At 55.8% G+C, this 27,767-nt stretch overlaps 2 protein-coding genes across 6 annotated transcripts in view; one reads left to right on the plus strand and one right to left on the minus strand.

The window, feature by feature from the left end:
* The first annotated feature begins 228 nt into the window (after positions 1 to 228).
* PTGES2 (prostaglandin E synthase 2) lies at positions 229 to 11,620 on the plus strand. 2 transcript variants are annotated; one of them, XM_032636135.1, is made up of 7 exons: positions 229 to 762; positions 1,946 to 2,143; positions 2,817 to 2,875; positions 3,247 to 3,396; positions 3,664 to 3,864; positions 4,200 to 4,317; positions 4,786 to 5,427. In XM_032636135.1, exons 1-7 carry the CDS (start codon positions 493 to 495, stop codon positions 4,906 to 4,908), a joined length of 1,119 nt encoding a protein of 372 aa, XP_032492026.1. In that variant the 5' UTR covers positions 229 to 492; the 3' UTR covers positions 4,909 to 5,427. The 2 variants fall into 2 exon arrangements, with proteins under 2 accessions (XP_032492026.1, XP_032492027.1); XM_032636136.1 differs by lacking the exon at positions 4,786 to 5,427 and adding an exon at positions 11,354 to 11,620 and having other exon boundaries at positions 236 to 762.
* A 2,210-nt stretch (positions 11,621 to 13,830) lies between these two features.
* SLC25A25 (solute carrier family 25 member 25) overlaps positions 13,831 to 27,767 on the minus strand; it is a 33,187-nt gene continuing 19,250 nt past the window's right edge. For 2 of the 4 annotated variants that reach the window (XM_032634905.1, XM_032634906.1), the window contains exons 2-10: positions 21,782 to 21,908; positions 21,602 to 21,689; positions 20,512 to 20,623; positions 19,160 to 19,318; positions 17,407 to 17,559; positions 16,954 to 17,061; positions 16,687 to 16,854; positions 15,982 to 16,132; positions 13,831 to 15,870 (exon numbers count right to left, since the gene is read on the minus strand). In XM_032634905.1, the coding sequence (XP_032490796.1) occupies positions 15,686 to 15,870; positions 15,982 to 16,132; positions 16,687 to 16,854; positions 16,954 to 17,061; positions 17,407 to 17,559; positions 19,160 to 19,318; positions 20,512 to 20,623; positions 21,602 to 21,689; positions 21,782 to 21,908 (1,251 nt within the window). In that variant the 3' untranslated portion in view covers positions 13,831 to 15,685. Of the gene's footprint in view, positions 15,871 to 15,981; positions 16,133 to 16,686; positions 16,855 to 16,953; positions 17,062 to 17,406; positions 17,560 to 19,159; positions 19,319 to 20,511; positions 20,624 to 20,884; positions 20,921 to 21,601; positions 21,690 to 21,781; positions 21,909 to 24,242; positions 24,836 to 27,767 lie in introns of those variants that run through there. The other 2 variants (XM_032634909.1, XM_032634908.1) reach the window with 2 other exon arrangements.

Genomic DNA, 27,767 nt, shown 5'->3' on the forward strand with positions numbered 1-27,767 from the left:
ACAGAAGAAACGGTGCAGTGGTGCGGGAGGGCAGAAAAAGCCCGATTCGAGGATTCCCACCCATTGTGGGTCGGGCTGGGCGGTTTCTGCGACTCTCCTGGACCCGATGCCGTGATGCTTTCCCTGATAGTCTGAAGGGTTCACTCTCTTTCGATTGGGTGCGTATTACGGATGACGCTGACGGCCACATGGCGAGCTACGTGGCCGAGGTCCTGCGTTCGTCTCCGGGTCACCACCGAGACCAGTTACATTTACACTTTAGAAGCCGGGGCATTTAGCAGACATCCCTAGGTGTGTTTCTTCGGCTCTGACGGATGTGTGGAACTGGGCTCCGAGGACTCACGCCCAGTCCCACCAGAGCTGGCCCTCCCCCCTCGGCCTCACTGTCACTCCGGCAACCTGCAGGGCGCCAGAGACCTGCTCCTTTAAGAGGAGCCTGAGCCTGGGCCATCTTTGTTTCTCGCGCCCTCCCGCTGCGCCGGCGGAGCAAACATGGCCCACGCTGTGCGGGCGCTGTGGCCCGGCGGGCTCGCTCTGACCTGGAGGCTGGGCGGTCGTCCCGCGCTGGGACTCCCCGCGCAGAGCCGGGCCGGCTTAACCGGGGCGGCGGGAGGCCCGGGCCCCGCAGCCACCACCCGCAAGGGGGGCCCACGGCTCCTGGGGGCGGCGGCGCTGGCCCTGGGAGGAGCCCTGGGGCTGTACCACACTGCACGGTGGCACCTGCGCGCCCAGAACCTCCGTGCCGACCGCTCAGCCGCGCAGGTAAGCCCGGGTCGGACCAAGCCTTGGGTAGGGGCGTTCGGGTCAGCGCCGAACTTCGGGACTTATGGGAACCGGCGGTGTCAGGAATCGCCTCCTCCGTCCGCTCTTAACCTTGGACCAGTGACTTGGTTTTAAGCCCTCGAGCCCTCAGCGTCCTCATCTGTGAAATGGGGCGCTACTGATGCCATGTTGACTAGAATTCTCGTTGTTTCAAAGTCGTTTCTCTACGTGTTTTAAGACTTTTTGATGGAAAGATTTGGAGATCACTGAAAAGGGAAAGCCTCTTGTACAGTGGATGGCTTTACAAACATTTTATCGTGTCCCTCCCACTGTCTCCAAATCCCGAGATTGTGTATTTATTAGTAATGTTATTAGTATTTTTACGGAACTGATGACCCTTAGACTCCAGGCCCTGAGACACGGAGGAACAAGGGTATGTCCCCCAAGCCGGGTGGTGGCCCAGCTGCCCTTGCGATGCTTTGTACACAGCACCAGCACCCCTCCCACACCCCCCCCACAGGCACCTCTTTCCTGAACCCATGGGAACAGGAACGGTAGATGGGGAGTGGAATTCCGTGTCTCCCTGCCCGCCCACCTCCATGGCCCAGCCTCAGTCTCTCATCTCTGAACAATGGGGGAGCGGTACTGCAGCTGTGGCTTTCAAACATGACTATACTGCAAGCTCACGTGAGGCTCTCCTGCCCTGTGCAGGCCAGTGGCCCTGATATAGCGCTCCCCTCTTGTAGATTTGAGGTAGACCCCGCTCGGAAACGCTGGGCTCTGCCTCCACACCCCTTGAAGGGGTCGGGGTGGGCACTCCCAAGTTGAAACAGTTGCATCTGGGGGGGCACACCTGGCGGTGTCTGAAGTTCCCTTGGGACAGGAAGGAGAGGAGAGATGTCTGTCTAGCGTTGGACAGAGATGAGAAGATTCCTCCTACACAGAACAGACTTTCTACCTGGGGAGCCCACTGGATGGGCGCTTGGCTGTCCACTGCAGGAGCCTGCTGCCCACCTCCCTTCACCTCCCTTTCTCCTTGTCACCCATCCCCCATTTCTCCTGAAGTTCTCAGGTCGTCCTAGAAAACTCTCCTGGGAAACTTTTGCTTGGGGGTGGGGCCTGGACCTGGGGGCGGGGCCTGGGCACCAGGCCTCAGAAGCGCCCTCCTCTGCTCCTCATCCAGCTCTCCCTGTCCAGCCGCCTGCAGCTGACTCTGTACCAGTACAAAACGTGTCCCTTCTGCAGCAAGGTCCGCGCCTTCCTCGACTTCCACGCCCTGCCCTACCAGGTGGTGGAGGTGAACCCTGTGCGCAGGGCCGAGATCAAGTTCTCCTCCTACAGGAAGGTGCCCATCCTGTTGGCCCAGGAAGGAGACAGCTTGGTGAGCCTTGGGGAGCTCTCCCCCTGCCCCATTGTCCAGGCTTGTCCTGAGTTGGGCCCTGCTCTGCAGCCCTGGAAGGAACTTGGGCTCTTCGGGCCTCAGCTGAGGATTATGAACCCGTGAGTCTAAGGGAGACAGAGGACCACAGAGCTTAACAACGTGGCTTCTGAAGTCAGGGTGGTCTGGGTTCAAGGTGGGGCTCTGTCACTCACTGGCTGTGTGACTTGGGGCCAGTCACTTAACCCCTCTGGGTTTGCTTCATTAATCAACAGAGAACCATACTCTCCAGGGTGTAGGGCTTGGCTCCTAGTACGTAGCTTCTGAGTCTTCCCGGCCCCTCAGTGCCCAGGAGGCCAAGCGGGTGAGTGGGCAGGGCTCAGATCCTGGGTCCTCCCCACATTCTCCTCCCCATTAGTCACACTTGGGTCTCCCTTACTCGGGACAGGCTTCCCTGAGGGTGGGGAGTGGGTCCTGGGGGAAGGGAAAGCTCAGTGGGCATCGATTTTAGGGGTGAACCTCCAGGGACAGACAAACAATGCCCAGGTTCCACCCGACCAGCTTCTGCAGAGTGCTTGGGTGTCAGGATTAAGAGCCCCTGGTGATCCTGCCAGTGGCCAGTCAGCCAGTACCCCCCGCCCCCCACAGTCTTGATCTAAACCATCCTTTTCTCCAGCAACAACTGAACGACTCCTCTGTCATCATCAGTGCCCTCAAGACCTACCTGGTGTCGGGGTAAGGAGCCCCTGAGGCCCAGGCTGGCACTGCATCTCATCCTGTCACCTATCTCAGGGAGGCCTCCCCTAGGTTCCTGCATGGGAGTGGGGTGGAGCTGCTGCTTAGATTTCCAGGATGGGCCACGGGCATCACTCTGAGACTCCCCCTTCTTCCGTGCATCTCCCTCTGTTGGGGAAGTGCTTCTGGTATCTGCCCCAAGTCCCTCTTGCTGCAGGACCTCCTGTGTCACCCACAGGAGGGTGGGAAAGCTTTTGTGGGTCAGTCCTGGGGCTGGATCAGGCTGGGGTAGATATTCATCCCGAGGAGGTGAGGGCTTAGTCTCCTGGAGGAAGAGGGAGTCAGGGTGAGGCTCTGGATATCTCCCAAAGGCAGCCCCTCGAAGACATCATCACCTACTACCCACCCATGAAGGCTGTGAACGACCAGGGCAAGGAGGTGACCGAATTCTGCAACAAGTACTGGCTCATGCTGGATGAAAAGGAGGCCCAGCGGATGTATGGTGGGAAGGAGGCCAGGACGTGAGTGGGGCCGGGGCCGGCCCTGGGGATGTGGGGAGGGGCTGGTGTCCCCCAGAGGGGACCAGGCTGCGCGAGATGCTGTGAGCGGGGAGCAGCATGGGAGACCACGAGGGCTGGGGCTGAGCCACGGGCGTGACTGACTGTCCTGCGGACCTCCTGCTTCCGTCCGTACACTGGGCTGTCGAGATAGTACGTCTGCTCCCCCAGCTCCCAGGCCCTGGCTCAGGGAGCCCACCTGGCCCACCTTCTGTCCCCCCTTGCCCGCAGGGAGGAGATGAAGTGGCGGCAGTGGGCAGACGACTGGCTGGTGCACCTCATCTCCCCCAATGTGTACCGCACGCCGACCGAAGCCTTGGCCTCCTTTGACTACATTATCAAGGAGGGCAATTTCGGGACCGTGGAGGGCGCCATGGCCAAGTACATGGGCGCAGCTGCCATGTACTTCATCAGCAAGCGGCTCAAGAGCAGGTGACGGTGCACACGTGTGTGCGCTCGTGTGTGCGCGTGCACTCATGCGCCCGTGCACCTGGGGGCCTGCCCTCCCCAAGTCCCCAGCGTTAGCCAAGCTGAGACTCAAACCCAGAACCCCTGATTGCCTCTCCCAGCCCAGGGCAAGCAGGGCTGGCCTGGGAGTCCAGAGCTGGGTCCCTGCCTTGTACCTTCCTCTGTTTCCCTCTCCATGGTTGGGTCTCTTGTCCCGCTCCACCCCCCGAAGTAGCCTTGGCCCCCCCGGGCCTTCTCGCTCCCCCCACCTGGGCCAGGTTTCGGAGTTCCCCTGATGGACTTCCCCCATTCCTACCCAGGCACCACCTCCAGGACGACGTGCGTGAGGATCTCTACGAGGCTGCCAACAAGTGGGTGGCAGCTGTGGGCAAAGACCGGCCCTTCATGGGGGGCCAGAGGCCGAACCTGGCTGATCTGGTGAGCATGGTGGTGTCAGAGGGTGCACAGACCAAAGGGTCTGTCCTTGGGGTGGGGGAGGCCCAGGCAGGCAATACCTACGTCTCACAGCTCCTCCATCCCAGAGGCATGTGCCTCCACCGGTTGTCAAGGGCTTAAGGAAAACCAGTACTCCAGGCTTCTGCCCAGCAAAATTCCTGGGACAGTGTCTTGTTGGCCTGACTTCAACGCCAATCCTTGAAACAGTCCTACAGCCAGGGTAGAATATATTGATTGCAAGGCTCTGGTCTTGGAGCGAGTGGTGGGGTCCGCTCTTCCCGAATCCTACAGCCAACCCACACACTTCATTCAAAGCCCTGCGTGCAAAATTGGCCCGTCAGTGGGTCACGGGGCTCCCAGAAAGGGGAGGTGATGGGCCCAGGGCACACACCGGGCAGAGGGCGGGGCGGGCATGGACACCCCCTCTGTACTCGCCCCCCCCGCCCCCAGGCAGTGTACGGTGTGCTGCGTGTGATGGAGGGTCTGGAGGCCTTCGACGACCTGATGCGTCACACTCACATCCAGCCCTGGTACCTGCGGGTGGAGAAGGCCATCGCTGAGGCCCCCCAGTGAACTGAGCATCCCTGCCGGGAGGAGGGAGGGGACGCCGGCTGTGGGGGACCAGGGCCGCTGGGCCAGCACCCGCTGATGCTGTGACACAGTGCAGCAGGGGACAGGATCATTCGACCTCTTGCCCACCTACCCTAACTGCCCCCTCGCTTCTAATACTGGACGTCTGCTGGAGCCCTGGGGCGCTGGGGAACAAAGCCCAGGCTCAGTTTCCATTCACAAATGTACCCCTGCCCCCCGGGGCATGGAAGGCTACCTTCCCACACCAGCTGGACCCCCTCCTGGGCCTCCCTGCTCTTTAGCCTTCTCTGGGGCTCTCAAGGCTGCCGTGTTTACACCCCGTGGGTGGGAATCAGGTTGGGCTCCTGCCCTGGGCAAGGGAAGTAGGGACCGTCCGGTTTGGGGATGCCCCATCCCTGGCTCCCCCTGGTTCCTGCTCTTCCCAGGTGTCCCCAGGACTGTGTGTCATGTTCACAATAAAGAAAAGGTTTGCTGCTCCCCGCGTGGCGGCACCATAGTGGAGGTCCGCAGCCAGTAAATACCGTTTGTCTAGTGCTTACTAAGTGTCAGGCCTGGGTGAAAGGCTCAGTGGGCTTTGTGTCCCATAAGCCCTGGGACACGGCCATGGGATGTGCAGCAGGGAGATGCAGAGATGGCCCAGGGTGCAGGTCCAGTTCTGCTCCCCACTGACCGTGGGGCTCTGGGCAGGGGCACCCCTCTCGGCCCGAGTCTCCTCATCTGTCAGATGGGCACAATGGTGGTCCCCACCTCAAGGGGAAGTTGTGAGGGCTTGATGACAGGATACAGGTCACGTGTGCAGAAGGGTGCCTGGTGCAGCGGGGGCCGGGGTTGTTCCAGTCTTGCTCTGGAGACCAGGAGACGAGGGTGCAGAGGACACAGTGCCTTCCAGGGGCCCCTCTGGCAGCACACAGCCACCCAGGGCTTCAAATCCCAGGCCTGGCACTTCACGGTGGTGGGGTGGTGGGGGGGACGCTGGGACAGAGGGCTATAGAGAGAAGCGGTTCTGGGAACGAGGCAGGGCTGTGGGGTCCCTGTTCCCCTAGTTTCAGCAGATGAGGGGCACACTGGTCTGCTGAGGTGGCCCTGCAGAGGCCCGACAGGCAGCCAGTGAGCTGAATTCTACCTCCCGGGCCCTCCCTACTGTGCAGTGACTGGGCAACCCTCTCAGGAGAGTTTAAATTTTTTCTTTGTTAATTTTTTTTTAAAAAAAATTATTTTATCTATTTGTTTTTGGCTGCGTTGGGTCTTCGTTGCTGTGCGCGGGCCTTTCTCTAGTTGCGGCGAGCGGGGACCACTCTTCGTTGTGATGCACAGGCTTCTCATTGCGGTGGCCTCTCTTGTTGCAGAGCATGGACTCTAGGCCCGCGGGGTTCAGTAGTTGTGGCACGCGGGCTCAGTAGTTGTGGCTCGCGGGCTCTAGAGCGCAGGCCCAGTAGTTGTGGTGCACGGGCTTAGTTGTTCCGTGGCATGTGGGATCTTCCCGGACCAGGGCTCAAACCCGTGTCCCCTGCATTGGCAGGCGGATTCTTAACCACTGTGCCACCAGGGAAGCCCTGTTAATTTTTTTAAAACATAAAAACAATTCATGGTTTTTGGGGACTTCCCTGGCAGTCCAGTGGTTAAGACTCCGTGCTCCTAATGCAGGGGGCATGGGTTCGATTCCTGGTCGGGGAACTAAGATCTCACAAGTTGCACGGCGTGGCCAAAAAAAAAAAATTCATGGTTTTTGTATTAGCAAACATTCAAATAAGGTAGACGCGACAAGCACTCTGGAGGCAGACAGTGTCATTTTGGGAGCAGTGGCCTCAGCTTCTGCAGGGCTGTCTGCCACCTGCTTGTTTTTGTTCCCATGGCGAGCATCTGTCCTTGTCACCGTGTCACACTGGCTGGGTCTTCATGGCTGCAGAGTGCTCCTTCCTCTGGGAGGAAGGAGAGAAGCTGAGGCCTGAGGCCACACCAGTCTGTGGGTTGAGGAGCCGTGGAAGCTGCCTCCATGGGGCCAACAGGTGTTGAGTTCTCCCGAGTCACCGCTGTGTCCGGGATGCAGTTCCCCCTTCATTGATCGGCCTTTAAGTCCCAAGGTGCCTTTGCTCCAAGGACCTGCGTTGGCCTGTGGACCCCAGAGCCTCCCACAGCGGGGCAGGAACTAGGCCAGGAGCACCTTGGGGCTGCATCCCTGCCCCCCTCCCCACTTTGCCTGCTCTTCACAGACAGCCTTTTCCTTGTCACCCCCCAGGGTTACTTGGTGCTTTTCCAGCTGCTCAAGGAGGCCGACTGGCCTTTCTCTGTCTCAATCCCAAATTCCCCAAAGGGAGCATTTGATGTGACCTGCTTGGGATGAGGCGTCCACCTTCAGTCCATGGCACCGTGGCCTGGGGAGGGTCTCACGTCCCACAGCCCCACCCTGTGCTCCCTGCCCTTTCTGCTCCCTGCTAAATCCAGTGATCGTGTCTTCCTCTTGAGGCCTGGTCTGGCTAAGGAGGTGCCAGGGGCAGGCCAGACCCCAGCTACTCATCACCACCCCTCTCCTTGTTTTCACAGAGATGTTTTCTTCTGTCTTTGCATGTCTCAGAGGAGGATATGGTTGATGGCAGAGCCATGCCGGGGATAGGGGCCTCACTCCTCACTGGGGCTTTATCCCTGGGGCTGCAGCAGGCAGAGAGGAGCCTGCCCACACCCTCCTCACCCACCTCCACTAAATGGTCACCTTGATGAAAAGTCACCTTGATGAAAAGGACTGTGCTAACTAGACCCATTCCCTGTGACGGGCTGGAGAATGGCCAGTCAACGCAAGGCCACCACGGGGCACTGAGTCCTGCTTCTGTCATGGAGTATTTCCCCCAGAGGTGACAACCTTGCTTCAGTTACCTTTTCCCGTAACCAGCAGAGGGCGGTAGAGGATGCAAAAGCCCTGTAGGGGATGGCCACAAGACCTGGTGCTGCCACCTTGTGGCCAATTCTGGGATCGCACCTTTGGGCCATCTTCATTTTCCAGGGACTCTCTTTGCCCATCTGTAAAATGGGTTTAGCATGCAAAGTGCTGAAGATGGGTAGGTAGGAAAAGTCACACCTTTCAGGGGGAAAGGCCGCAAGCTAGGAACCCTTGCCCCATCTTGGTAATGCTTAGGTCTTGGCTTGTGCCTGTGGGCATTGGTAGCAGCAGAAGGCCTGAAGTGGGAACTCTGCAATTGTTTGCTGTGACCTTGGGCAAGCCCCATCCTTTCCCGTCCATGGGCAAGCTCTCGGAGGTCAGTTACCCTTCATGGAGTTGTTGAAATCAGGGATGGGAAGGTTGCACAAAGTTGATGTGCATTGTTGAGTGTGAGGGGTGTTTTTCTGCAGCCTGTGGGGTCTACTGTCTCTTCTCAGAACACACTCCCTGCTGTTTCCTGCTGGGCTCCTGGAGTTCACGGCCAAGTGCTCCAGGAAGTAAGAAGGGAAGAGAGCCGTGAGAATGGCGAGATCCCTCCTCCCTGGGAGTCAGGGAGGGCTCCCTCAGGAGAGCAAACCACAGCAGGGGCTTTAAGGATTAGGATTCTGGTTCACTATTTTCGTTAGATTATTAAATTTAAAATTTTCATTTTGATTATGCAAGTAATTGTTCATTGTGCATAAATAGAGCTTGTGGATAAGCAAAAAGATACCAATTATTCACAGACCCATCACTGAGATTTAAAAATTTAAATATCAAAAATTTTTAAAGTTTTGAGACTTCCCTGGCTGTCCAGTGGTTAAGACTCCGCGCTCTCAATGCAGGGGGCACAGGTTCGATACCTGGTCGGGGAACTAAGATCCCATAAGGTGCGTGGTGTAGCCAAAAAAAGAAAAAAATTTTATTTTTTGGAGAATAGCCTTCTAGTTATTTTTTATGTATCTGCATATAGTGTGTATGTGTGTGTGTGTGTGTATATATATATATATATACACACACATAAAATATTTTATATTTATATATATAATTTATATCTTATGTACAATATTTATATCTAACAGTTAAATGGGGCCTATTTTGTGGCAAGCACCATTTTAAGCACTTTACACATATTACCTCATTTAATCCTTTCAACATCCCTATGAAGTAAGTACAGATATTCCCATTTTACAGATGAGGAAGCTGAGGCATCAGAAAGGTTAAGTGAATTGCCTGGTGTCACACAGTAAATGGCACAGGCAGGATTTGAACCCAGATCTCCTGGCTCCAGAGTCGATGATCTTAATCACAATGTCACATTACTTCTCTCTCTCTCTAGATACATATTTTTTGAAATAAAAATTCAGATCACACAGTAGCTCCTGAATCACATTCCAGATCAGTAACTGTTCTCCCTCACCATTTCTAATGACTGTTCCACAGTATGCCATGCTCCACTGGATGACTCTTCCCTAATTTTTTTAACCAGTCCAATGGGAAGGATGTGGACGGGCAGAAGTGTCTAATGGGGGACAGACGTGGTAGTGGGGGGATGGTGTGGGGTGGGCTGAATAATGGCCCCCAAATATATCCAGGTCCTAATCCCTGGAACCTGGGAACGTTACCTTATGTGGTAAAGACACTCTGTAGGTGTGATTAAATTAATGATTTTGAGATTGAGAGATTTTCCTGGATTATCCAGATGAGCCCTAAATGTAATCACAGTCTCTTTATAAGAGGGAGGCTGAGGGAGGTTTGACTAAAGAACAGGAGATGTGAGAACAGAAGTGAGAGGTTGGAATGACGCCAGGAAGAGGTCGAGAGCCAAGGAAAGCAGCCAGCCTCCAGAAGCCAGAAGAGGCAAGGAAATGAATTCTCCTTGAGAGCTTCTGAAAGGAACCAGCCCTGTGGGACACCTTGATTTCGGCTCAGGTGAGATTGATTTTGGATTTCTGGCCTCTAGAACTGTAAAGGAATAAATGTGTGTGTGTGTGTGTGTGTGTGTGTGTTTTTCGCTGTGCCACGCAGCATGCGGGATCTTAGTTCCCTGACCAGGGATCGAACCTGTGTCCCCTGCAATGGAAGCACGGAGTCTTAACCACTGGACTACCAGGGAAGTCCTGCTTTTGTGTTGTTTTAAGATGCCACGTTTGTGATGATTTGTAGCAGCAGCCGTAGGACACTAATACAAATGGTACAGACCGGTGTAGTCAGGGAAGAGAAGTGGCTACAGGGAGCCAGGTGACCTGCGGGCAAGTCCCTTGCCCTGTGTCAGTTTCCTCCTCCCTGAAATGAGGGGCAGGGGTTGGGCCCTTTGGTGCAGCAGGGGACCCCCAACCCTGGCAGGTGTGGGTGGAGCCAGCTCATGGGGCTTTCACAACTGCCGTGGGGAGATAATGTTGGGTCCTCGGCCACAGGGACCGTGCTGAGCGGAGATAGCAAATGGCCCGAAGAGACTGTTCCTTTGTGCCGCTCCCCCGCCAGCCTCTGTGTTACGGGACGCTGACAGCAGGAGAGGCCTAGGCTTGCCTGGCCCCCGGGGGCTGGGGTGGGCCTCTGGCCTTCTTGTTTCCTTCCTGCACTCCTGCATCACTCCCCTCCTGCTGGCCTTCCCACCCAGCACTGGCCAGCCTCTCCAGCCACTGTAACTGGGACTCGCTGGCCTGCTCCTGCTTCTTGGCCCTGAGGGCAGGGACCAAGGTCCACGCCTGGGCAGAGGGGCCCGGCAGGCAGGCTGTTCCTCTTCTCACACTTCCCCTACATTCCAACCTGCCCAGACCAGCAAGATGCGGACTGGGGACAGCCTGGCCAGAGCTGAGGTTGAGAACAGGGCTTCAGAGTCAGCAAAAGTGGTTTGAATCCCGGCTCAACATGTGCCCTTTTCTGGGGGGTGGGGGGACGCTATGGCTTGTGGGATCTTAGTTCCCTGAACAGGGATCGAACCCGGGCCCTCAGCATTGAGAGTGAGAAGTCCTAACCACTGGACCGCCAGGGAATTCCCAACATTTGCCCTTTGTATGAACCGGGGGAGTCCCTTCCAGCTCTGAGCTGTAAGGCAAATATTGTGCCCATCTTGCTCGTGAGGAAACTGAGGCTCAGAGAGGCATGAGATTTGCCCAGGATCACGCCGCCAGGTGCCAGGATTCAAGCACAGGCCTGCCCCACTTTTCTCCAGCTCTCTGTGGCCTCCTGGCCAGGAGAGCAGCCAGACGCCAGGTGTCACCTACCTGAGGTGAGGCAAGGAGCACCTGCCCCTCAGTGAAGGTCCCTGCAGGTGGGTCGTGGCGTGGTTCCAGGCCGCCGGGCCTGCTCTGGGGGCAGGGGCCCCAGCAGAGCCCATGGCATCTTCAACCCCCAAGCATGCAGTGGGAGTGGGGTCCTCTGACCTGCCTTCGAGGCCACGTCACCTGCTCACGGTGGGGCCCTGGGCAAGTCCCTTCCCCTCCTGGAGTCTTAGTTTCTGCCTCTGTAAAATGGGGACATGGCGGCAGCAGCGCTTGTGCCCTGTGTTTGCAGAGCCCCAGCTGGCGCGCAGCGATGGCGCTCCCATGACTGAGAGATGAGAAGGTCTGGCTTCAGAAAGGAAGCACGAAGAGGATGGGCCAGATCCCACGGTGGGAGCTGCCCCCACCCCCATCCCATGCCAGAAATCCCCGGCCTCCTCACCCCGGGAAGGAGGGAGGGGGGACTGGAATGAAAAGCATTTAGGGGAAATCACTCTGAGAGTTTGGAATCCAGGATGGGGCAGGGGAGCTGCGAGATAAAACTCTTTATTAAGGACCAGCCATTTCCGTTTCCTGTCTCATTTCAACTTTCCAGCAGCCCTCCCAGGCTCGTCTGGAGGTAGGACGGAGGTCTGAAATGCGTCTCGCTGGGCTAAAATCAGGGTTGTCAGCAGGGGAGCGTTCCTTCCGCAGGCTCTCCAGGTCTTGGTCCTTGCCTTTTCCAGTTTCTAGAAGCCGCAGCATGCCTTGACTCGGGCCTCCTTCCTCCATCTTCAAAGCCAGCGACCTCGGGCTGAGTCCTCGCCCGCCTCCCCGCCTCTCTCCCTGCCTCTGTCTCCCACGTGGCAGGATCTTGTGACTCCACTGGATCCCCCTGGATAATCCAGGCTACTCTCCCTATTTTAAGGTCAGCACCTTAATTCCATCTGTGACCTTAATTAGCCTTTGCCATGCCACCTAATTCACAGGTGGTGGGGGTTACGACGTGGCTGTCTTTGGGAGGGGGTATAGTTCTGCTTCCCACACCATAGAACATTTGGATGGGTTTTATCCGATTAGTAACTATTCATTAAGCATGTAGTGGGTGCCGGGCACCTACTGGGAACAGCAGTGAGAAAGCCAGCCGGTACGCCCACCCTCTAGTTAGCGGGGAGAAGTGCAAGGGAGAAGAACAAACGGCGTGGAACAGGGCTTTCATAGGAAGCAGGGTGGCCAGCGACAGCCTCTGTAAGAAAGTGACATTCAATTAAAGACTGGAAGGAGGGATGAAGGAACAAAGGAGGGAGGTTGGCTTGGTGACACATCAAGTGTCACCCACCTCAGAGCACCTCCCAAAATTAACTTCTGTGCTGGAGAAGCCCCACTCCCAGCTGGAAAGAACTGAGGACCTGGGAACCTGGGACCCGGCCACCGTCCCAAGGAGAAGCCTGGACGGGGGCGGGCGGGGACGACCAACTTGACAAGACCCAACCAATGGTTGGGAAATGGTTTATGCCCGTTACCCTGGTAACAGGCTGACGCAAGTGGCATATTTGTTTCCTATGGCTGCCATAACAAATCACCATGAACTTGGATAGCCGAAAACAATAGAAATGAATTCTCTCACAGTTCAGGAGGCCAGAAGCCAGAAATCCAGGTGCCAGCAGGGTTGGTTCCTTCTGGAGGGTCTGAGGGAGAAATCGTTCCTGCCTCTCCCCTCGCTTCAGGTGGCTGCCTGCAATCCTATTTTTTTTTTGGCCGCACCCGAGGCTTGCGGGGTCTTAGTTCCCTGACCAGGGCTCGAACCCGCACCCCCTGCAGTGGAAGCATGGAGTCTTAACCACTGGACCACCAGGGAAGTCCCAATCCTTGGCATTTTCTGACATGTCGATGCATCACTCCAACCTCTGCCTCTGTCCTCACGTGGCCTTCTCCCTGCGTGGCGCTCTCTTGCCTGTCCAGATTTCCCTCTTTTATAAAGACACCAGTCATTGGACTTAGGGCCCACCCTCACCCAGGATGACCCCATCTTGACTTGATTACATCTGCAAAAACCCTACTTCCAAATCAAGCAACGTCTGAGCTTCCCAGTGGACAAGAATTTTGGGGAGACACTGTTCAACCCAGCACAGGTGGTATATGCGTTTCACGCCAGGGCACACTTCTGTGTCTCCCTACAGCCTCGGAATGCCAGAGCCCCCTGGCACGTTCTCCAGGCTGCTTCCTACAGCGCCCCACCAGCCAGTGGCACCAAGGGCTGTCAGTGGGGGGATGGGGACGGGGGTGTCGAGTTATATAATGAACACTCCATTGAGCTCTCTGTGCACTGGGCACTGCTAGAGGTAGAACTGCAGACACATTCCCTGTTCCCAGAAAGTGAATAAAGAACGTCCAGGGGGGCCCTCCGGCATCTCTACGTCAGAAGGATGGGCAGGAACCAAATCTGAGGCTGGGGAGGGGCAGCCAGTGAAGTGAAGAGAGGCACAGTGGTGTCTGGAGGTGCTTCAAGCAGGAGACAAGGGATCAGCTCGGCTGGACATGGGCTGAATCAGGTGAGGGCTGAGGAAGGACCAGACTCACTATCTCCTGGGGCACTGGAGACCTGTCAGAGCACCCCAAATACAATGAACATCCATTCTAAAGAGGGGGTGCCTCCAGAAGCCCAGAGCGGGTAGCTACTCTGAGGGGTAGCTTTCTCATGTTCTCTCATGAGAAAAAGGGATTTGTATTCTAACATGTAAACAGCCCCATGCCACCCAAGCCCAGGTCGGGAAAACCATGGCTCCATCATCAGCTCTGAAACAACTTTATTAGAAGGCTGTTTTAAATGACAAATTCCAATTCTTTCTTAATTTGCTTTGTCACCAATTCCAGTTATAACTCTATTTATATATAACAATAAATCTTGCATTGATCTTTGCATCCTATTTAAATTGTCCTCATCAGGCCATTCTGGTGAATGGAAGTGTGGCCGTGCAGTCGCACGCTGACCAGCATTACTGAGCAGGGGTAGCGGGGGGCCCAGGACAGAGGGAGCCCGCTTCACAGGTACGGGTGGGGAGCCGGCCGCCCTCTCCCCTGGCCCCCACCCCAAACTCACAGTGATAGGCACCTCACTGCCTTGTCTTTCAAAAAGGGTGAATAAAGAAATCCCTCCCAGTCTAAGAAATGATTTGGACTTCCATCCTGAACAGGGTTGAGATTTCCCCCCCTCTTCCTGGCCCCTGATCAAACCCTCAGATCCTAAGGCTTCCTAGGTGCTGGCCCTGCCCTGACCCGCCGAAGGACCGTCTCTGTGATCAGGGCCCTTCTGCCTTCTTGCCTTTCTTCTGTCGCCAGTTCCGAAAGAAATTTCTTTGGACAGACGTGGTGCAGCAGCGAGAAGGGTCACTGCCACGGCCCCCTCCTTCCTCTTCCCACCCCACCTCACAGGTGTTGGGAAGGTGCAGTCAACCAGGAACATAAATATGAATAAAAAATGAACTTGAAAATGACGGGCTATTAATTAAACACATCTATAAAAATAGTTAGGACATAACTCTGTTCAAATAAATACAAAATAAATAGGCTCCAAGCAGTGTGATACGTTGCATCAGTGGAATGTGAGGCTGGTCCCACTTTGCCCCAGTTGGGATTGGACACGATTCCCCGGGGCGTCAGAAACAGACTTTAACGCGGTCGGCCGAGCCACTGGCTCTCTTTGTCTTCTCCCTGGAAGAGCAGAACTTGTACATTTGTCCGGCTTGTCTTTCTGAACAAAGCCCTTTTTCCAACAATACATAATGAAGGCCTTGAACACCTTTTCCTTCTCTCACCGGGGCGTGCAGACTCAGGGCAGAAACCACTGCCCTCATGCCGGCGGGAAGGGACAGGGAGTTAGTTCTGAGCTGGTGCCAGTCCTGCCAGGGGCAGGGGCCTGCTCGGAGCCCCACGAGCCCCCCAGCAGCAGGGAGCAGAGGCCCTCTGGGTCCCAGGACCCATGAAGCCATGTGCCAGGACGCCAGGCAGCCTTGCCCTCGTCACACACATGGGCATCCAGGTGCCCGTCTGCGGGGCAGCTCAGAAGCCAGACTCCTCCCTCTTCCCTGCCAGTGGCTGCACTGCCGGTTGGGAAGTCGGGCTTAGGTCAGGTAGAACCACCCTTCCCCACGGACTGGGCGGAGAGGAGCAGTGTGGCGGGGGGGAGTGGGCTGCGGGCCCTCCTCCTACCATTTGAAACAGCAGCAAGGAAGGAAGCAAGGTGGGCCCGGGGAGGACGCTCAGCAGGCCCGAAGGCGCCCCGCGCCAATGGTCTGGCTGCGAGGACGCGATGGAAGAACTAAGCCAGCCTCACAGCCCAGCTATTCGGCAGGCAGCACGGGAAGTGTCCCGTCCCCACGCACGCGAGCCTGAGTCCTGCTGAGCCCTGGACCCTGAGGGACACCCACAGGTCTTCCCTGGAATGGACCCGAGGGTCAGCCGGGGTCAGCAGGACAGACCCAGCGGGGGCCGGCTCTGCCCCCAGCCCTGCAGGTGCGTCCCAGGGTCTTCACAGCTTGGCTTCAGTCAGCTCAGTGTTGGCACATTCACAGAATGAGATGGCTCCACATCCCGGGGCTGCAGGCCCAGGATCAGCGAGTCTGCGGGCAGGCTGGCCTCCCTCCCGTCACCGCGACTGCACACCCAGGGTGATCTTCAGGTTCTCGTACACCACGTAGCTGATGCTCACGGCCGGAATCACCTTCATGAAGTTGGGGGCCAGCCCCCGGTACAGGCCAAAGGCCCCCTCGGTCCGCAGGATCTGTCTGAAGAGGCTGCTCATGGTCACCTCCGGGGCGCCCTCAATGGAGGCTGCAGGGAGCGAGGTCGCCCGTCAGGGGCCTTTCGCCGGCCCCTCCCTACGTCCCAACCTGCCCGGGGAGACGGGCCCCTGGGGACTGACTGGCCTAAGACCAGCCTTACCTTGGGCCTGCATCCGGGTCCTGACCAGGGCCAGTGGGTAGCTGGCCAGCTGGCCACAGGTGCTGGACATGGTGCCACAGGCCAGGAGCACAAACACGCCGGGGTCTGCACTGTTCACCGCATAGCGCTGTAGCCAGGCATTCTTGAGTGTCTGAAAGGGCAGAGGGGGGGCGGGTATGAGCCAAAGGGCCTCCAGGCCCCAGGAAGAAAGGGCTTGTGAGGCAGTGAGAGACTGGGGCGCTGAAGGGACAGTTACCGGATCCACACAGGAGGCGTTGCCCCATCACATGGGATCCGCGAGGCCACTGTAACCTGATTCACTTGGCCTGGGCCGGCCTGGGGCTGGCTGGGCTCCCGGCCTGCCTGACCTTTGTTTCTGCTGTCACTGGGGATTTCTGGATAGGATGGGGATGCCGCAGGGGCAGGCCCTCCCTTCCCTCCCCCGAGAGCCGGACTCCTGTGCTCCGGAGTCTGCTGGGGGCCCAGGAAGCCCCCAGGGCATCGTGCCCTGTAGATCTGCCTGCCAAGCCCCTGGGGGTACAGGACCTGGGGGCTGCCAGGGGCAGGCAGTGTGACAGGACACCCCTGCAATGGACAGGTGAGTCTGGAAGGAGACAAAGGGGGGTGGAGGGGTGACACATGGCCAGGAGGGGGTTTCTGAATCTCTGCTGCTTCTCAAGGGGCCTGAGTCCCCTAGGGCCTCACCTCGTAGACGGCCAGGTCTATCCCAGCGTAGGGGATGATCCCTAGCATGTTGGGAACATAGCCTTTGTAGAAGGCGGCCACGCCCTCTCTGGCCAGGATCTTCCTGGCGCAGTCCAGCATGCCCGAGTACTGGCCTGTTTTGCGCAGGGCCATCCGGGTCTTCAGGACCTGCAGAGCCCAACGGAAGTGACGGAAGTGTGAGCCCAGCCCACTCCGCACCCTCACCTCCACGCACACTGCCCACCCCAGGACCAACGTGGCCCTCACCTCCATCGGGTAGATGCTGCTCTGGGCAATGGCCCCTGCCAAGGACCCTGCTACAAGCCTCTCGTGAATCCTCAGAGTCTCCTGGTCACTCCCAACGAGACGCTTGATCTGCAACAGGGAGCAAACAGACTGATACCCCCCACCAGAGACCAGCATACCTGCTCCTGCCCTGCCCTTCCTCCCGGAGCCTGTCAGCTTTAGCCAAGACCTGGTGTCCCTGGCACTTTTGATGCTGCCCAGAAATGGAAGGAACTGGCCCCCAGTGGAACTGGTTGCTGGCAGAGCTGGGGTCAGGCTCAGGCCTTCCCACCCCCCTCACCTAGCCCTGCTGTCCCTCAGGTACGAGGACTGGTTCCAGGTTCCAGGGAATCAACAGGGCAGGGACCTCATTCCAGGGGAAGCTCAGGAAGCAGCTGCTGATGGGCGACTCTGCCTGGGGAGCTGGGTCCTCACCTGTTCATAGGCCATGAACTTGATGGCCGACTCGGGGGCAATTTTGAGGACGTTGATGCCATTGCCGCGCCAGAGTGATTTGGCCCCTCCTTCTCGAATCATCTGGGTGAAGCCACCCACGATGCACATGTTGTTGCTGCGGGAGGCGTGGACCTGGGGGAGGGGGGGAAGGACAAGCGGTCAGAAGGAGCTCAGCGGCCACAGGGCCACCGTTGCCTGACAAAGAGCCAAGATCAACGGCAGGCAGGCTCCACCCTCGTGGCACTCTGAGGCCAGCTCGGTACCCTGAGAGTCACGTGGCCGCTCTAGGTCCCACTAGATTCTGCTGTGCACCTGCCGGTGCCAACCCCATGCTAAACACCTCCACAAGGACTACTTTAAAAAAAGTTGAGCTTTTTGGACTTCCCTGGTGGCCAAGGCAGGGGACATGGGTTCCAGCCCTGGTCCAGGAAGATCCCACATGCCGCGGAGCAACTAAGCCCGTGAGCCACAACTACTGAGCCTGTGTGCTACAACTACTGAAGCCCGCACGCCTAGAGCACGGGCTCCGCAACAGGAGAAGCCACCGCAATGAGAAGCCCGCGCACCGCAACTAAGAGTAGCCCCCGCTCACTGCAACTAGAGAAAGCCCGCGCGCAGCAACGAAGACCCAACGCAGCCAAAAAATAAATTAAAAAAAAAAAAAATTGAGCTTTTTATTATGGAAAATTTTCAAACATATATAAAAGTATAGAGGATTACATAATGAGCTTCCATGAACCCATAATGAGCTTCAACCATCATCAAACCAGCCAACTGATGCCCCCCACCCCCTCCCCCACCCCCATTAATTTAAAGCCCCTCCCTGGCATTTTGTCATTTCACCCAAGGACAGCTTTTAATCTCTACAGCATTCCTGGGGATCTGGCTAAGAAAAACACACTGATGAGGCAATTTGTTCGAACCCCTTAGTTTCCAGAGCAGTAGAAGTCCTGGGGCGGAAGTGACTCGCCTGAGGTCACCCAGCTGGGACAGGGGGACCCCGGGTCGGGTCCCAGGCCCAGGGCTCCTCTCCCTGAACCACTCGCCTCCCTGATTCAGCACCAGAAGGGAGTTCTTATTCTTCCATCCACAGACCTCAAACCGAGGCAGGCCCGGGAGGCGCTGAGGGGGTAAGGAAAGGATGACACCTTTTCTGAGCAGGGTTCCTGGCACGAAAAGTGCCAGAATGCAAGTCAGGGGGCAAGGGGGTGACCGGCCACTGTCCAAAAGACACTGGAGTCCGCTGGTGTGTCCTCAGGCAGCTCGATTTCACAACCTTGCTCCCGACTTGGGTTCAGCATGAGCTGAACCTGCCCTGTGGACGTGGAGCTGGGTGCCCAGCCAAGGGAATGGTGTCCAGGCCAGGTGAGGATCTGTTCGCACTGCCCCCCCACGTGGTGGCCTATGTAAGATGCGCCTAAGGAAACAGGTTCCTGCCACACCCCAGTTCTCACTGGGGTCATCTGCCTCCAGTATGGCCCTGTAATGTGACTCCTGGCTTAAGGGCCTCAGATAAAATTAGATCAGGCCACCTAGGCCAGGATCTAATGTGCAAAAGGCCACCTAGGCCAAGATCTAATGTCATCCTTGTCTGAGCAATAATTCCAATCTGATTTACTGGGTTAGGAAAGTATGGGCCCAAAGCAGGGCCCCAGATAAGGGAGGGGAAACCAACCCACCAAAGAAACCCAAGGTGGAAACCAGGTGGCTCGGGGCCTGTTTTCCTGCGTACCTGCATGAGCACCTTGAGTCTGTCCAGGGGGGCCGTGCAGGTTCTCGATACGGCCCCCGCCCCACCGCCAGCCACCAGGTGTCTCCACCACATCCCCGTCTGCCTCTCCTCCACCGTGAACTCGTCGGGGACCGTCAGATTCTCACCCACATCAAAGATCTGTGAGGAAGACCAACAACGATAAATCTAGCAGGCTCCCGACGCTTGTGGCAGAGCTGCCGGCAGACAGCCAGGTCCACAGCCTTCTGCCGCCTAGAAGGGACCCCCCTACCCCTTCGCTATGTGGAGGCAGCAAAGCTCTGAGCTGTCTGTGGCCTTGGAGAGGCCCAGGTTAGAACTGAGAGCACAGCTGGAAGAATGCAGGTAGAAAACCACGCGGACAGCCCTTCGGGACACTGCCAGGGGCTCCTGCGGAACAGCTGACAAAGGCACTGCGGCTGAGGATCACCAGGTTGGCTGTACTGGAAGGATCAAGTCAGGGATAAAAATTCTTCTGAAACCTGACGTGTAACCGGATCACGTTGGCAGAACGTTATGCAAGACTTCTGCAAACACGAGAGGTTGTGCTGCCTGTGCAATGCCCTCTCTCCCAGGCGGCCTCCCGGCTCGGCAGGCAGAGCCAGCTCTGCTCCAACCTTGGGGCTGCAGGCCAGACCCACGGGGCAGCGGCTCCTACCTGCAGAGCGTCCACCTAATTTCAGCCAACGAAGATGCCAGGCGTCCCCTGAGGGCACCTCGGGAGACAGAGGAGGAGGACCTGTGGCCTCCTCTTCTGGAGTTGACGGTCCAGGATGGATAAGACTGCCACCAGGGGATACTCAGCAAGGACCAGCAGAAAGGGATGGTCGCGGGCGAGGGGTCAATGGGGCCACTACCAGTGAGGGCACAGAGCTCTGTGTGTTTCTGACCGGGGGTGAAAGAGCAGTGGGGAGGTATTCTTTTGCCGTAGAGAGAAATGACCCAAAAAATGGCGTGGCCGGGGGGAGAAACTGAACAGCTCTGCTACTGGATCTCTGCAGAGCAGCCCTCAGGAGGCTTTGGAAGAACAAGGAGGCTCAGGGAGCGGGTGCTTACAGCAGACCTTGAAGAACAGGCAGCACGTGGGGACAGGAGGGCATTGTTTCTAGCAGAGGGAGCCCCGTGTTTGGGGCATGGGCGGGCCGTTCAGGTTGGCCGGCATGAGGGAGACGGAGGGAGCATGTGGAAGGCTGGCAGAGAAGCAGACAGCCCCACCACTGAAGGGGCGGTGGGCTGGGAACCCCCACCACGATGGGGGCTAATGCTGGGCGAAGGGGACCCTATGAATGGACGAGCGAGAAACCCCCTTCCGGCCCCAGGAGCGGGGGGCTCACCGTGGAATGCTTCCAGTACAGGATGATCTCAGGGATGTTTTCCACGGGGTGCAGGAGGTGATAGTCTCGCCACTCGTTCCAGTCGATGGTCATTGTGCCATTCTTGTCCATGCTGCAAGACAAATATGTGGGTCGCCCAAATGTAAACAGGCCCCATCTGTCAGCCGCACTTCCCACCTCCAGGGGAGCCGAGGGCAGGCGCGTGGCCACCAGGAAACCACAGAAGGCGCCTCTGCCCCGGAGGAGAAAAGGCCAGGTGGCTCCACATCCCACCTGGTACAAAAACGGGGTTTGATGGCCCACGAGAACCCCGTTCTGATTGGGCACAGAGGTCAAGGAGGGAGGCGGTCCCGAGAGTGACACGGATACTTACTAGGTGACAGGGCCCCAGAAGTGGCCCGTTCGTATTCTGACAGACAGACAAAGGAAGGTGCAGAGGAGAGAGGAGAAACAACACAAATAAGTGCTCTGAGCGGAGGTTAGTGACGCAAGCACATGCCACGGCACAGCACGAGGACGCACCCTCCACGCGGAGGGGAGCAAGGGCCAGAGACTGCCGTCCCTGACCAGCCGGCTTCGGGCCCCCGGGACTTGGGGAGGCTCCGGAGGACAGGAAGCGGCTCTGGGGCTGTTCTGTGCGAGTTCCCAGCACAGCAATGATGCCAGTCCCCAGGACCACCCCTGGCCTGCAGGATGCCTTTCGGGGCAGCACATCTGAGCGTTGTATTAAGAGGAAGTTCCCCACAGTGGAGGGCGGCCACGTGAGCCCTGCCCCTGAACGACCGGGCAGAGAAGGGTGTCCCTTGCTGGCCTTTCACCTACTAAAATCCCCAGCTAGTCTTCTCTCTTAGCGGGTGGCTGGCGCTCAGGCACTCTGCCAGGTGATCTGTGATTCTACCACCGGAGCTGACCAGGAACCCGGGAGCAGCTGGTCTCTGGGAGGGGTTACTTATTCATCCCTTCCAACCACCAGAAGCCAAAGTTCACGGAAACAGGGTCAATACAGTGAATGGCACGAGGGAGTGAGTCCAAGAAACCTTCTTTCGTCACACTTTTGTTCAACCAAACGCAGGGGCGGCTACGCACTCACCTCTTGAGGATTTTTTCTGCCTGCTGTTCAGATATCTTGACTCCCAGGTCCCGCAGGGACTGCATGATCTCCTGCGCGTCGATCCGTCCTGGAACAACAAAGGCCGTGAGCCGGAAGCCAGCCCTGCGGAGAGGCCCAGGACCGCTGGGCCCGCCGCTGGCCCCCGGGGGCAATGCTCACCATCATTCTTCTTGTCCAAACTCTTGAATACCAGCCTCAGTTTCTTCTCATGATCTTGGAGATAATGGACAAACTCTTCAAAGTCTAGCTGCCCATCGAGGTCTTTGTCGCCAGCTTGTACAATTTTCTATAAAACAAAAGTAAGGTTTTATCCTTCAGCTTTTCCTGTCCCTTGTGGTGTCCCGTTCCCAGGAAACAACTGCTCAACCGTGAACAGAGGTGGCCCCATGACCCGAGACACTTCCCCCCCTCCACTCCCAGGGCCACCACCTGGATTGCCTAGGGCCAGCCAGAACCCAGCCAAGAGCCCACCGTGTTTCCCTCATGAGAAAGAGGAAAAAGACCCACAAGAGGAGCCCTTCTGACAGAGGCCGGCAGCAGTGGGCTTGGTACTTCCACCAGGCCAGCTGCCTGGCTCCCCTGCAGCTCTGTCCCTGGTGCCGGGCCTCAGGCCCACATGCCCTCTGCCCAAATGTGGGGTGGCCCTGGAGCTCCAGATTCCCTTGCAGCTTGCTCTTTTTATCCCTAAAAGTGGCACTGGCCCAAGAACAATAGGGGGCGACCAGGGTAAAGGTAAAGGTACAGGGCAGAGCTGGCCCCTGCCGATGGCTGCTTGGCAGAAATACTGCCAGAGAGAACTCTGGAGGATGGAGAAGTGGTAAGAGCAATGGGAACTCTTCTTGGGCCTGCTTGATGGCGCTGCCTGTCTCTGATCTCAGGGGAGCCAGGTGCTATAACCAACCTCAGCTCCCTTAACCAGGCACTGAAAAGCAGGGCAGCTCCACTTAGGAATTGTTCGGTGACCCAAGGAAGCTTTAAGAGACCCTTTCCTGGGCAGTGAGGTTCCAAAAACCTGCACCTGCCCTTAGACATGAGCTCTGTTCAGCAGCTGCGGTCCGTTTTCGATGCTCAGCAACTGGAACTTTTCCACAAAAGCACAAGCAGTCGGTCTGTGCCCGGGGTCCTGCTAAAGGCTTCACCTCTAGTAACCCGCTGAATCCTCGCTGACAGGCCTGGGAGGTGGGTACTATATCATTTCCCCCATTTTCCAGAGAAGGAAACAGAAGCTCACAGAGGTTTAGTAATTTATCCAAGGTCGCACAGTTAGGGAAGTTGCTGGGCGGGATTCAAGCCAGGCCTGATGGACTCCAGAGCCACCTCTGTTCAGTGTCTGCTGCCATTCTAAAGGTTAATCTCAAGAAGGTGGGGAACATACATGAGTCACTCCAACCCAGCAACACCCCAAAACTAGGACCAAAAATCTCCTAAGGAAAATGGTTAGAGTCTCCCTGTGTTGCCCAATCCTCTCAGCAAGAAATACAGTCACTATCCACAAACCAGTGTGGGTTTCAAAGTCTTCTGAGCCAGTGGGTTTGGAAATTGATGGGCCATTGGCTAGCTGGTCCTCTCCAGATACTGTGTCCCCTAACATGATCCAAAGAACAACTCAGGGAGGGTATGGCTGGAATGTGAGACACAGGCTGGCACGTGTTCTATCAGCTGTCTGGAGTTATGTTAACTTCCTGCAGACATCTGTGCTCTCCACCAAAATGCAGATTACATACAGGTTAAGCACCCTGGATTTACGGGAGGAGCGGAAATAGAATCTTCATGTCATTTAGAAACGAGGCGAACACTAGGCACGAAGCTCATTGGTATCTGGGCTGCTCTGGCACCAACGCGATCCATGGGCCTTGTTGGGCGGGTGCCCGAGATACAGACAACTCAAGGACATGCTCACGCAGCTCATTTCAAAATATTCTAAGTCGTTGCTTCTACCTCAGTCCGGTCTCCTTCCTAGGATATGCAAATCACCACCCCCTGCACACCATCTGACCGTCACTGCCGTCGTGAGCACTGGGGGATAGCACAGGATCTGATTAATGGAGAAGTTGGGGTGTCCCTTTAGGAGGCAGGCGACCCCCTCAGACTCTGTAGCTGTTTCCCCATATTTAAATTAGTAATGATTTCTGCTGCCTCCTGCTCCAAAGAGACGCCTAGGAAGGTCCCCTCACCCCTGCCCGTTGGTATGTTTCACCCAGGGCACAGCCCTGTCACCTCCAGCCTCCGCAGCCACGGTTCCAACTCCTGGGTCTCCAATGAGGGGCCTCTCCCCTCCCCTCCTGCCCCCCAGCTCAGATAAAGCAGCTAGACTTGTGCCCCTGCACTTCCTGGCCCTGCACTGCTTAGAACCCCGCCCTCCGTAAGAAAATTCCTTTCTGTCTCCCACAAGTGCCTTCCCTATAATTCCAGCCTTCCTTGGAAGTCACATGAGAGCCAGTCACTCCCATGACGTAATAGCCCTTTAGCTGCCTATAGTTACGCGACAGCTGGGGAAAAAACTGGCACGCTTAGAAATGGTGGGGACCTTTGAGGTATGCGGACCCTCTACCAGCTCATCCATTCACTCAGCCAACACTGATGAAACGCCCACTGCCTTCCACGGTACAGAGGTACAGACCTGCTTCCACTGGCGGTAGGTGGAGAACTCCTGGGAGGGGATAAAGACACTGAGTTTGAAGATGGACTTCAGCTCGGCGGGAAGCCCCTTGGACTCGAAGTACTGGAACTCGGTCTGGGCCTCCCCGATGAGGGGCACGTACAGGCACAGGCAGAGCATGCTGGTGGGAGCTGTTTCAGGCGGCGTGGAGGCAGGAGAATGCTGCCCGGCCCAGCACACTTGCACAAGGTATGCTGGGGCGCAGCTGTCATTGGCTGCCTCCACCCTGTCCTTTCACTTAATTGAAAAAAGTCTGCTCACTGTACCTCCCGCCCACAGCCAATGAGCACAGAGCCCGGCAAGGAGGCGTGCGTGGCCGAGTGCAGAGGAATAAAGATCAGGACTGACGTCACCTGCTCCCCAGTTAACCCTTCGGAGACGGGCAGAGCACTCTGCCCTGCCCTGGGATCTGCCCCAGAAACCTTCACCCTCTGGCTGCCAATCCCTCCAAACAAACAGCCTTTGGCCTGTTTTTCCACAAGGTCCCCAAACGCGTCACACAATACAGCGGTTTCTCTCCTTGGTAAATCATTCCCAGCAGAAAAATAAGTGGAGGTAGAGAATGAATCAATGCTCACCTGAAACGGCCCCGTTTCGCTGTGAGGGTAGAAGTCAGTGGGCGGGGGGGGGTGGGGGGAGTAGTCCTGGAAGTAGCCCCCGGTGGGGGTGGGGAGGGGTCTTTCACTTGCAGGGGAGCTGCCCCTCAGCCGGCTGCCTGGGCCACACGGCTTTCCAGGCACAGCTCTGGCTGGCTCTAGTGACCCTCCCAGGCCACCCTGCACATGAGCAGCCCCTCCCTGTAGGCTTTGCCTGAGGACCCCACAAGCACCGAGAGGCTGAAATGATGGGGGCAGGAAGAGGACACTCTAGGCCACAGGTCATTGTGCCGGGGCACTCCTCAGCAGCGCCAATCTGGGGTCAGCCTGGGCCTCACTTAAGATCCACGGATGTGGTCTTCAGAGCCCACATTCATTCAGGACACTCTAGAGTTCAGTGCATCGGAGCTTTCTGGTCTACAGCTGTGCTGCTCAATACTTTTATTTTATTTTGCCACGCCACACAGCACGCGGGATCTTAGTTCCCTGACCAGGGATCGAACCCGCGCCCCTGAACAGTGAAGTCTTAACCACTAGACTGCCAGGGAAGTCCTCAATTTCAAATAAACTAAAATTCAATGAAACTAAGAATTCATTTCCTTGGTCGCATGGCCACACATTATTTCCATCATCACAGAAAGTTCTACTGAGCAACACTGCCTTAGAATGTCCCTTTTAGGTGAGGATGAGAGGAAACTTCAGGTCTTGGAGAGTCAGGATCTGATCTTTATTTAAGGGCCACCCTGCCACCTCCACCTCATTCCTTCCCAAGGAAGATGTCAGATTCATGCTGCAGAGGAAGAGCCCACGTCACAGAGATGAAAAAGGAATCCATCTCGCTATGTTCCATCTACAGTGCACCACGTCCTAATACAGATGAAACCTCGCGACCAGGATGGATTAAAAGCAGATGGATGTCATCTGGGGATCCACCAAAGTAAAAGGAACTTCTTAAATTCACTAAAAAGCTTTTTGTTGAGAACTTGAAAAAGGTTCTGAAAATAAGATGTTGATGCTTATATACATCATTATGAAACAGATTTTAATAACTTATATGATATTTCAGCCCTTCTAAAAGAGATCTGATGGTGAGTCTGTAAAAACAGGTCTTGGGCTGTTTCATCCATCCACTAGGGAGGATCCGATGAGGTATCCAGAGGCAACTCAGGATTATTCAGGCGAATTCCTGCTCAGCCTCCACCTAAATCCATGATACTCAGCTGTCTCTTAAGCTACCCAATCCAGAATGTTCTGCTTTATGGCTATTTTTACGTACATCTTATCTCTACTGCTGGGGTCCTAAAGGCAGGGCCTTTGTACCTCCTTGCCTGGAATGAGCCCTTGCCTTGATCACGGAGGTGCTTGACATAAGCAGTTTCTGAATGAATGAATGAATCGTGCTTGGCAGGCCTCTGAGACCCCAAAAAACAAACACGACCACTCTTGATGAAGACCTTAGGTTTGGTTTCCCGAGTGCCAGCAAATAGAGTCCTCAGGGTATTTTGTCCACCTCAACTCAAAAAGATACTGTATTATTATTTTTATTTTAAAGGAAGTTCACATTTATAAATAAAAAAGCCGAATTTTAAATGCTGATCTTCCTTTTTAAAATTATTCACGATTGCTTCTGAAATGAAAATAAATCACACAGATCTGTTGAAGTGTCTCATTTCAATGACAATTGCAGTCCTTCCAATACAAAATGGCAAATATTTTGACTGAATAAATAAGTTGTTCAATTGGAGATGTTCCTTTCCTACTAAACTATGTTTTTCAAGTCATGTTGGTAAACATAATTGTACCATTGAGGGTTTTCTTTTGGTACCAATGAGTTGTATGATGTATTTACAAGACAAATCTGAGAAGAGATTTGAAAACAATACCAAATGAAAGTGAAATCAGCATTCAATATATAAGGAACAATTATTAAAGCATTATCAAACAAGGGCAACTATCCTCTAGAATCAACAGAATGGAGTGTCCTTGATTATAACAGAGCTCATTACTCTACAGACCGATGGCATCACAGGGCCGGGAAATGTTCTCTGAAAAGTTCTGCATGTGCTCGTCAAGACGTTATTTTACAACGCTTCCGTTAATTCTATTCCAATGTTAATCTTAAAGGGCTCCAACGTATTTCTATTTTGCAACTGTGTTTGAGTCCAACAGAATGTCTTCACTGGACAAACGTAAACTGGCGTTTGCTTATTTATTTAAACCACCCATCTTCCTGAGTTGCAGAGGTCATGCAGAACTCTGCTGTCACACAGAAACCTTTACTTCTCAGTTGAGCCAATCTCCAGGCACCTGGTGTCCAAGGCAAATGCTCTCTCCCTGGAATTACAGACACTGGGCCCCACAGGGGCCCTGGGGTCATCTCTGAATCTCCGAGATGAAGAAACAGACCAGGAGAGGCCACCTGGTTTGCCCGGGCCCCAGAGCCAGCTGGCGGCGGATCACCAGAGCCTGGCTCCTGTTACAATGGCCACTTAAAACAGCATCCAAGCCTGACACTGCCATAAAGAGATTTTAGAATTCAGCTTCCAAAGAACACTTGTCAGCCTGACCCTGAGAATTACAGTGAGCACTGTAATTCTTCCTCACATGGGAAGGCAGCAGATGCGGGGGAGTAATTTTAGCCTTAGCTAAAAAAAAAACCACACAAAAAATGTATCTGTTACAGCTCTGAACACAAACGTGAGAAATACAAATAAGGAAGACGAATATGGCAGGGCTCAGGACTTCCCTGGCGGCCCAGCGGTTAGGACTCCACGCTTCCGCTGCAGCGGGCATGGGTTCTATCCCTGGCTGGGGAACTGAGATCCCGCATGCCACGTGGCGTAGCCAAAAAAAAGTACATAAAGCAGGGCTTGTGCTCCGTTCCTGATGT

The sequence above is a fragment of the Phocoena sinus genome, chromosome 6 (assembly GCF_008692025.1).
Source record: "Phocoena sinus isolate mPhoSin1 chromosome 6, mPhoSin1.pri, whole genome shotgun sequence".
Taxonomy (NCBI): domain Eukaryota; kingdom Metazoa; phylum Chordata; class Mammalia; order Artiodactyla; family Phocoenidae; genus Phocoena; species Phocoena sinus.

Bases quoted from the DNA above. Each gene is read 5' to 3' on its own strand.
- PTGES2 (XM_032636135.1), top strand. From the start codon at position 493: ATGGCCCACGCTGTGCGGGCGCTGTGGCCCGGCGGGCTCGCTCTGACC. The intron at 763-1,945 runs GTAAGCCCGGGT...CTCCTCATCCAG, and splicing joins CCGACCGCTCAGCCGCGCAG to CTCTCCCTGTCCAGCCGCCT. The intron at 2,876-3,246 runs GTAAGGAGCCCC...TATCTCCCAAAG, and splicing joins AAGACCTACCTGGTGTCGGG to GCAGCCCCTCGAAGACATCA.